The 9,588-nt window shown below is 39.2% G+C and overlaps 2 protein-coding genes across 2 annotated transcripts; both read left to right on the forward strand.

Annotated features, from left to right (window-relative positions):
* Nucleotides 1-83: 83 nt before the first annotated feature.
* Nucleotides 84-5,666, forward strand: mvda (mevalonate (diphospho) decarboxylase a). The gene is made up of 10 exons (XM_026169517.2): nt 84-302; nt 526-596; nt 1,764-1,878; nt 1,973-2,119; nt 2,240-2,439; nt 2,562-2,636; nt 2,754-2,972; nt 3,377-3,492; nt 4,597-4,705; nt 5,101-5,666. The coding sequence occupies exons 1-10, from the start codon at nt 227-229 to the stop codon at nt 5,179-5,181; spliced, it is 1,209 nt and encodes a 402-aa protein (XP_026025302.1). The 5' UTR covers nt 84-226; the 3' UTR covers nt 5,182-5,666.
* Nucleotides 5,667-5,965: 299 nt separating this feature from the next.
* cyba (cytochrome b-245, alpha polypeptide) lies at nt 5,966-9,515 on the forward strand. The gene is made up of 6 exons (XM_026167429.2): nt 5,966-6,211; nt 6,471-6,540; nt 7,988-8,062; nt 8,150-8,233; nt 8,363-8,444; nt 8,852-9,515. Exons 1-6 carry the CDS (start codon nt 6,154-6,156, stop codon nt 9,041-9,043), a joined length of 561 nt encoding a protein of 186 aa, XP_026023214.1. The 5' UTR covers nt 5,966-6,153; the 3' UTR covers nt 9,044-9,515.
* The last annotated feature ends 73 nt before the right edge of the window (nt 9,516-9,588 follow it).

Genomic DNA, 9,588 nt, shown 5'->3' on the forward strand with positions numbered 1-9,588 from the left:
CAGATGATTTCTTATTGGCTATTTAGAGTTCAGTACACTCAGCCCGACTCTGATTGGTGCTCGGGTTAGTCACATGTTCATCACTAACCAATCCGGTGAGTCTGCTAGGAAACGCTACAGTAAGGTGCAGGCAGCCACGCTGAGAGTGCTAAACTCGGGGAGAGGGTTGTACAGTGTGTTTTAAAAAACATTCAGGTAGTCTTTTTATTAGTGTATATGCAGAGCCATGCCGGAGGACAGAACTGAGCAGCCACATATAGTTACATGTACCGCTCCAGTGAATATAGCTGTCATTAAATACTGTAAGTATCACCTGGACTTGTGTTTGAGTTAGCATTGTTTTGTTACGGTTGTATCATTTGGACTCAAGTAAAACTGAATCGACAGTGCCTGTGTGTTAATGTCTGACTGAATATTGGCTATTAAAGGTCTGAATTACTCTCGAGTCTATTTATATTTTATCCTAATATCAGGCTGATGACACCTCGGTTGAGGACTCCGTGTTAAAGCCTTCTTACTTTTCAGGGGGCAAGAGAAATGAAGACATAATTCTACCCATTAACTCATCGTTGAGCGTCACATTGCATCAAGACCAGGTATGTTAATTAAAACGAAATCCTCACGAAGCCTGTGTCTGTAAAAAAAACCAACTCTTTCTCTATGTTTTCTCATTTCGTCGTGTTTCCCTGTCGAGAGCTGCAGAATAAACTGCTGCTGTGGCAGTAAGAGTTCACTGAATGGAGCCAAAGTCTCTATAAAATAGACTGTTAAGAGAATATTATGTCATAACATTACTGTTAGTCTCAATTAGGATTGCTAGACAAACTTTAAATATTTATCTGCTGTTTTAGTATTTGCAGTGTGAACACAGTTATATTAAACTTTACCTGTTCACGTCTATTAGATATTCTACTAAATGAATATTGGGGGGAAAAGTATTGTGACAATCTGGAAGAAATTCTCTGTTACTCAGATTACAGACGATTGGCATCACTTTTGCACTGTCCCTTGAAACTGGGATACACAGACATACACTGTGTTTTGTGCTTTTCACATGTCTCCGGGCTTCAAGTTGGATATTATGTTATATTAGTAATAACATACACTACTACATACAGCACCATTATTTCTCTAGTTTCTCTTTTGCTCTTCTTTGCATGTTTGCTGCTTTTTTGTTCTGTTCTCTGTAAAGATCTGTCAGTTCTTTGGTCCTTTTTGAAGAACACACTGCACACCCATGATGAGACATGCTTTTGGCAAATAACGCTTTGGGAATCATCTTATTGGTGCAAAAATACATTTTTATATTTTATGTAGCTTTACCTAAAGAAATCACGAAATGTTTTGGAATGGCTGAAGTAACAAAGTTCTTAAAGATACAATTTAAAATTGGTTTGGCTAATTGGTCTGTTATGTATGGACATAACACTGGTTCATCCCTTGAGTCAGGTGCCTTTTTATGCTTGAGTGATTGATAAATCAGTTTTAAGTGGCTTAATAAACAAAAACAGATCCCTCTATAAGTGGTTAGGTACAAGGACTGGACTAAAAATGTGTATAAAAGCATCCAATGTCCAAAGTAAAACTTTGAAAGAACTTCAGAATGCCTGGAGAACTATTGCTCTCGAGCACTCTTAAAAAACTACAAAAAGGTCTGGTTCTTGGAAACATAATAGAAAAAAATGAGGGATGGTTCAAGATTTTTGCACACCACTGTAAATGCAGCTTGATACCGACGTACCTTCCTTTCTTCTTCTGCTTAGCTGAAAACAACCACTACAGTTGCAACCAGCAGATCATTTCAGGAGGATCGAATATGGCTCAACGGTAAAGAGGAGGACATAACCCATCCCAGACTGCAGTCCTGTCTGAGAGAGAGTGAGTGTTGTGCATTATATTTGTAAAATCATAGAGCAGACAGAAAGGAGTGCATACTACAATGTAGTTTTCTTTCTTTTTTCTTTATGTTTAGTTCGACGATTGGCACGGAAGAGGCGTAATGATGGAGACTCTGGCGTGGATTCAGCTAGTTTGTCACACAAAGTCCACATTTGCTCAGTTAACAACTTCCCCACTGCTGCTGGACTCGCCTCTTCAGCAGCTGGATTTGCTTGCCTGGGTGAGCTTGTCTGTGCTATAATTCACTTTTGCTAACATCTCCTTCTCCATCTTTCTTATAGTTGATATTGCTTCACTTAGTCCCAGTGTCTTTGTTTTTTTTGACTGTTCTGTGGCACAGTTTACTCTCTGGCTCGGGTGTTTGGAGTAGAAGGAGAGTTGTCTGGGATTGCTCGTCAAGGCTCTGGCAGCGCATGCCGGAGCATGTATGGAGGTTTCGTCCAGTGGATTATGGGAAACAAAGAGGATGGGAAGGACAGTTTAGCCCAGCAGGTGGAGCCAGAGACTCACTGGCCTGAGCTCAGAATCCTCGTACTAGTGGTAGGTCTGATTGTGGGTATAGAAGAGTGACACTAAATAAGTGAAAATAATACTGATGAATTTGCGCTTTTACAAATGCAGGAATGCAAAAGTTACATCAATTTGATGCACTTCTGTCACAGGCCAGTGCAGAGCGGAAGCCAGTTGGCAGCACCTCTGGAATGCAAACCAGTGTAAAAACAAGCTGCCTATTAAAGGTGTGTTCACCTTATACTGCAAATGTCAGAATTTTAATGTATATTGATTGGCACTTTATTTAAACCCAGCTCACTAATACAACACATGTCTGACTGTCATACCTGTGCCTGTGTTAGCACCGCGCTGAATCTGTTGTCCCAGGCCGGATGGTAGAGATGACTGAAGCAATACGAAAAAAGGACTTTGCAGCATTTGCTGAACTAACCATGAAGGATAGTAACCAGTTTCATGCCACCTGCCTCGACACGTACCCCCCTATCTTCTACCTCAATCATGTTTCGCAGCAGATCATCAGTTTGGTCCATCGTTACAACAAGCATTACGGGGAGACGAGGGTGAGCAGCTTTTACAGTGACATTATGGGAGAAATATCTGGGCACTGGACTTTATTTATTTATACATATTTGTATTTCCATTCCCTTATTTACATTTTATTTTATTGTTTTTCCATGAAATTGATTTTTCTTAACCACTCATCCAACTTGGGGTCACAGGTGCCTGTCCCAGCTGATATAGGGCGAGAGTTTAGTTTAACAGTGGACATGTTGCCAGTCCATCACTCAACACCATGCCATGCTTTCAATGAAATAAAGAAAACTTAATTTCCTCATGTGTTAAAATAATGCATTTTTTTATGATGCCGTAAAGAAGATGTGAAAGATGTGTGATGGTTTTAAACTAGAGACAGGAAAATCTCATTTTTTCTGCAATAGTCACATTCTGTTTATTATCTTTATAGGTAGCCTACACTTTTGATGCAGGGCCCAATGCTGTGATCTTCACTTTACAGCAGCACGTTCCTGAGTTTGTGCACATGGTTCAATATTTCTTTCCCCCAGAAACCAACGGAGCAGAGTAAGTTGAAGGATGTTAAGCTCATTCCCTTTAAAATCCGTCTATAGCAATTAATTAATCCTGAAAAATCAACATTTAAATGCATATATATAGATATATACAGTGGAAAGTATTAGGTCTTTTCGTGTAATCTAAAGCTGATAAAGCAGGCCTTTTGCCCATTAACCTACTCTGAAATTTGTGAAAGTGAAACTTGTTTTGGTTTGTTAAAAATCAAGAACTGAAATCAGTTCTTACCAAGGTGTTTAAACCCTTTGCTGTTGCATTCAACATTTTGATCAGGTGCATCCTGTTTGCTTTAATTATTTTTGACACGTGTCTAACATAACTGTGGAAACCTAAATGATTTTAGCACAGCTTACCAAGGCATGTGCCTGTAAAGAAAGTCTAACAAATCATATTGTATTAAGGCCCAAAGTCCAGGAAACTCTGTAAAAACTGCCCACAAAACTGGTCAAGAACACCATTTCTGAGGTTTTGAGTGTTCCCAAAAGTGCATTGTACTCAGTAGATTAACATCTCTAGAAGATATTTACCAGAAGTTACCTTGCCATCCAACCAAAATAAGTGATCAAGCAAGAAAGGTCTGCTCTGACTGAACCTCAGAGGTCCTCAAGTTGTTGTGAAAACCTGTTGGAAAGACAGCCAACTTACTGGTCAAATGATCCACACACTTAACTCCCTGAGCAGACCACTATTTCTGACTAATACCAGGCACTGCTTATTATCTTGCTGAAGGCAAGTGAATCAGGATGCTTGCATACTATTGGGGTCTTTCTCCACAGAAGGGACATGAAGACGCAGGGATGTAAAGATTTCAGAAAGGGAACATGAAGATAACCTGCTTCAAATTGCACACAACCTGAAAACACAGAAATAGCCTGAGCTAGAAAAAACCTGCCTAGAAGAATAAATCTGAAATGTCTATGAAGACCTGAACCTGCAAATGCTGCTAAATGGACTTCCACAGAGGACTTAATGTTGCATCTTAATGTTGAATAATGTTTTAGAACAAATGGTAGACTTGTATTTTTGCTTATTAAGGTGTATTGGCCTTCAGTCCTTTTTAAAATGTGTCACTGAGTGCTTCTTTCCTCTCTGCAGCTTTATTAAGGGTCTTCCAGTCAACTGTGCTTCTCTTTCTGAGGAGCTGAAGCAAGGTATTGGTCTGGAACCCATGCCAAAGGGAATAAACTACATAATTAGTACTAAGGTATTCACTCATATTTATCCACACAAGCAATTACTCCAACATTGTATTATAGGCTTACTTTAAACAGCAGCTGAAAGATACAGAGGTTTTAGATTTAAATGATCCATCTATGCTGCACAAAACTGCAGTGATGTGTCTGCTGTAGGATTGCAAGAAGGTTCAGATGTGTCTATGCAATACCTTTCAACATGCTGTTATGAAACATAGTCTTGCATTGGTCCATTTAACTAGGGCACTGAAAGACCATGACAGTTATCTGAACCTTTGACCAGTGAGTGCTTCATTTGAAAAGCTAACGTTTCCAAGTGGAAAGAATAATTGTATAATTTTGAAGCTGTGAACACTCAGACACACATAATTAATCTGTTGTTTCATCTTCTTGTATTGTCTTCAAGGCTGGACCAGGCCCGCGTGTTGTAGAGGATCCTACTCAGCACCTGCTTTTATCTGATGGTTTTCCCAAGAAAACAATGTGATTTCCTCCTGCAGCTCTAAAGGAGCGAGTTCTACTGAGCAACAGGAAAGCCGATGTGACTTAGTTGCATACAACTTTTATCGCAGCAATACCAGACACCTTCCTCACAAGAGCGGAAGATGATACGTCTCCCTTTAAATATTAAACTGTCCTGTTTGGTCTCTTTTCATATCATCATTACTCCTTTGTGTTCTTTCATAGCTTTAATCATTTCTGTGTGTCTGTAGGTAGATAAACACTGATACTGCCTTGACTCTCTGGTAGTAAATAAGTGGAAACTCTTGCAGTGAGCAATGCACTGAGTCATAAATACAGATCGGACCGGAGACTGGAGCTGACCCATTGTTCTCTGACCTGTCTGATCAAATCATTGTCTGTACAGTTTTTTGTTTCTTCTTGTTAATCACCATTTCCGATCAACAGTGCATATTTAATTCATGTCAATTCAATGTCAATGGCACACAATAAAATATATTTTGGTCAAGATTTCATTTGTTGTTTGTGATTTTTGTCATCATCCGATTCTCATCCAGATGAAAAAATAATTCTCTATTCAATCTCAGAACTTTAAAAGATTGACTCATAATTCTGGTACAGAAGCAGCAAAAAGGACAGCAAATAATAGATAAGGAAAAAAACAAAACTTTTACAAATTCCGGTAACCTAACAATCACCGCCACAGTCAACAATCACAGTGTGAATATCTTGGGATAAAGCCGGTCTTTCTTTTCCTTGTGTTACCTGCCAGGAGTTTTCGGTTCTTCCTCTTCCGCTGTAGCGCTGCATTTTTTTCGGACATGACGCTTGAAACGGAGATTGGCTAAGGCAGAACAAGCCTCGCCCTCTGACCTGCCCTCCTGCACCCCTCAAATCTCGTAAATACATTTTCTTCCTTGTAGAAACTATTATCACCGTCGGTAATCCACGCCGGAGGAGCTCCAGGAGGTTGCAGAGGTGCTGTTAGGTTAACATAATGGGGAAGATTGAGTGGGCGATGTGGGCTAATGAGCAGGCTTTGGCGTCGGGTCTAAGTGAGTATGAAAACTTTATTATTATGGAGGGAAAGGAGGGGGGGGGGGGGGGTATTTAGCGTGTTTCTTGTCTTATTCGGTTACATGAGCGGTTTAATTCAAACAGAATATTTTCAAAGGGAATTATACTTTTAGCCTCTTGTCTAGCTCATTTACAGAGTGTTTCTGACAACATAATAAAGCAGTTTACCATCTCTTTGTTTGTGCAGTCTGCTGGAGTGTATAATTTTAATCTTATCTTCCTGTTTTCTTCTTTCAGTTCTCCTCACAGGAGGAATCGTAGGCGTTGCTGGACAGTTCAGAGGGTGGCAGTTTGCTGCTTATGCAGTGTATCCTTTATTTTCAGTTGTATTTTTTAATTGTGTCTGGATTTTTGGATTATTAAGCTTTTTCTGTGTTGTAGAAATAATAATATGCTAAATAACTTAAAATAAAGTACAGATGTTATTTACGTCACAAAAATCTCGATTAGAACTGATATAAAGTATGTATTCAGGCTACAGTTTGCATACAGGAAGCTGACATACTTATAACAAGTAAATACATTATAGGCTACACAGCTAATACTAGAGCCTTTAGCTTTCTGGTCTGTATTGACGTGATAGAACAGATGATGTGATTCATCTGTCCTCCACTACATCTTAAACAGGCTCTGTTGGATTGAGGTGTGGTGATTGTGGAGGCCATTTTAAGTTCAAGAAACCAGTCTGAGACTGCGTAGTGCACTGCCCAAGTGAAATGAGCAATTACACTGTAGCCATGCAGGGACACATATGCTCATCAACAATACTCTGCTGTTACATTCAAATTATACTAAAACAGTAACGATTCGTTAAATGATGTGCCAAATTTTGACCCCACCATCTAAATGCTGCAGAAAGAGAGTCATCGCCAATCAACCAGGCAATATGTTTTTTCCAGCCATGCATGTCCACTCATGGGCCCACTTGTGTGCTCTGTTTACTTTTCTTAGCTGCACAAATTGAAGCCCGTGTGGTCTAAAGCTGCTGACGACCATTTGCTTTTTCTTTGACAGATTTTGTGCTCAGAGATCCTTCTCTGCACAACATGTCATTTTAGTTTCTATTGCATTGTTGCTCAATCAGTGCAGCCATTCCTCTCCTATCTTTTCCATCAGGAAGTGTTTTCGCAGCTCAGTGGGTGAATTTTCTTTCTCTCTAAGGCTTATTTAAAGTTATTAATATATGTCAAAAGGCATTTTGTTCCGGCCTCATTAGTGACTGAATTGGTGTTTTTATTGACAAGCAGTTGAATGAGTGTTATTAATACAATAACTGTCAAATGTATATGATGCATCACACAGTATGTTAAGCACAATTATGCAGCAAGTTAACATCAAACCTGACCAAATGTTCTAGTATTATGCTTAACAATGTTCACACTGACATGCAAGAACATTATTTCTTTTTATTCATTAATGGCAAAAATACAACATGGGAAAGTACTTTCTTTTCCCCCCAGTAGCTATTCTTATGAAATAATGGACATATTCTCTTTTGTATTAGAAACAATGCTCTCATTCATTATTGTCTTTGCCTGCTGAACCGCTCAGCGTCACCAGTGTTTATCTCAATTTCACTTCTCAGACTTATCTCAGTGAGCATTCTTATCTGACTTCTTTTGGTCCTGTTGACTTAGTGCACTGTGTTTACTGATGATGATGATGATATATTGTTTCTGTTTTTATGTCTGTGTGACACTTTGCATGTAAATAAAGAACATTATTTTAAAGAAAACACCTTGACAGATAACTAGTGCTGCTGGGGTGTTTGTGTGTCTACTTGAGTATCCCAGAAGCAAGAGGGCCAAGGGCACGAGTGTGGAGAGAACGTAAGCAAACACTATTCATTTGGATGTGTGATGGACTTTAATGGACAAGTTCTAAGTTGCTCATGGTTGTGTCTTAATTTCTCTCAGAGGCCAGTACTGCTTCACTGTGTGCGTAAAAGCCTTTGGACCACTGACCAGGAACTACTATGTCAGGGCATTCTTACATGCTGCGTGAGTTCCTTATCTCAGCTGCTATCTTTGCCAAACAGCTTTCTATCACTGTCGATTAGTCAAGAATTATGACTTGGTTTATTTTGTCTTTTGTCATCAAATTCCTTTGTTTTTGTTTTTTTCCCTCAGCATCTGTGTACCTGGAGGTTTTATGCTTGCCACTGTTCTCGGATGTGTCTGCCTTGGCATTGCCAGCCTCATCTACCTTGCAGTAAGTTTGCAGCTTTTAACGCATTTATTTTTCTTTTGTCCAGCAAGTTAAATAACTTTTTGATAAAGTTGTTAACTGAAGCAGGAACTGGCCAGTTAGTGGAAACAAGGAAATAGCAACAAGGAAGAGGTTGTTTCGTTACTGGCACCTCTGTTGAAAGATGTAGTTATGAAATCTGAACAGTTAGGGGTGTGACTGAATTCCTCAACACCTCTGTGGATCTCTGTGGAAGCTTTCGAGGTTGCACTGTTTATTTTTATATTTTCTAAACTACTGTGAGTGTCAAAGAAAAGGACCAGTAATAATAATCTTCCTAATTTTCAGACTTGAACAGTAACGTTCAGTCATGCTTAACTTAATCATCCACAAGCCAGTTATTGTTGATTTGTCATCTTCTTGCTTTGTAGGCCGCTATACGAGGCGAGCATTGGGAGCCCATTCTTCCACGGAAGGAGACCCGAAAACCAGTTGCACAGAGCATCAAGAATCCTCCTCAGAATCCACCACCAAGACCTCCTCCAGAGATGCGCAGGAAACAAGCAGGCGACCTTGAAAAATCAGCCTATGACAACCCCATGTCTGTTACTGATGATGAATAAGCAGTATAGCTTCAGTCCATAACCAGTTACAGTTGGAGTTTACTGGATTGTGTAACTCTGGATGAACAACGTTTTTCTGAAGTTTAGTGTTTCTGTTGACCGGGCAACAAGTTAGACACACACCTCCTTAACTCAACTCAACTAAGAAAAATGGGAGGAGAAAATGAAGGAAATAATTTGTTCAATGAAGAAAGAAAAATCAGACAACAGAATATAAATGTAAACACTGTAGCTGCTAAGTGTCATCCGCTAACAAATATTGTCAATTTGTTTTAAGTTGTTCTGCATCCAAAATAATTACACTGTGTTTTAACCCTTTACGTATTTCTTAAAAAGCAGCTCATCCCAATGCTGTTTAACAGGAATAAATTGACCTGCTGTTTTTGACTGTATCTGGCTGACATTAAGCCATTTATTAAACTTTTTGCTAGCATTTTCACTGTGTTGTAAATAAACTCATTTTATCCTTTGACTCATTATGTGTTGTAGGCGTATTCTTTAAATCTCTATTCTACAAGGTTTCTGTGGTAAATTATTTTAAGCAA

This window comes from Astatotilapia calliptera, chromosome 1 (genome assembly GCF_964374335.1).
Source record: "Astatotilapia calliptera chromosome 1, fAstCal68.1, whole genome shotgun sequence".
Classification (NCBI taxonomy): Eukaryota; Metazoa; Chordata; class Actinopteri; order Cichliformes; family Cichlidae; genus Astatotilapia; species Astatotilapia calliptera.

Bases quoted from the DNA above. Each gene is read 5' to 3' on its own strand.
- mvda (XM_026169517.2), top strand. From the start codon at position 227: ATGCCGGAGGACAGAACTGAGCAGCCACATATAGTTACATGTACCGCT. The intron at 2,440-2,561 runs GTAGGTCTGATT...CTTCTGTCACAG, and splicing joins TCAGAATCCTCGTACTAGTG to GCCAGTGCAGAGCGGAAGCC. The intron at 2,973-3,376 runs GTGAGCAGCTTT...TTATCTTTATAG, and splicing joins AGCATTACGGGGAGACGAGG to GTAGCCTACACTTTTGATGC.
- cyba (XM_026167429.2), top strand. From the start codon at position 6,154: ATGGGGAAGATTGAGTGGGCGATGTGGGCTAATGAGCAGGCTTTGGCG. The intron at 8,063-8,149 runs GTAAGCAAACAC...AATTTCTCTCAG, and splicing joins GGCACGAGTGTGGAGAGAAC to AGGCCAGTACTGCTTCACTG. The intron at 8,234-8,362 runs GTGAGTTCCTTA...TTTTTCCCTCAG, and splicing joins AGGGCATTCTTACATGCTGC to CATCTGTGTACCTGGAGGTT.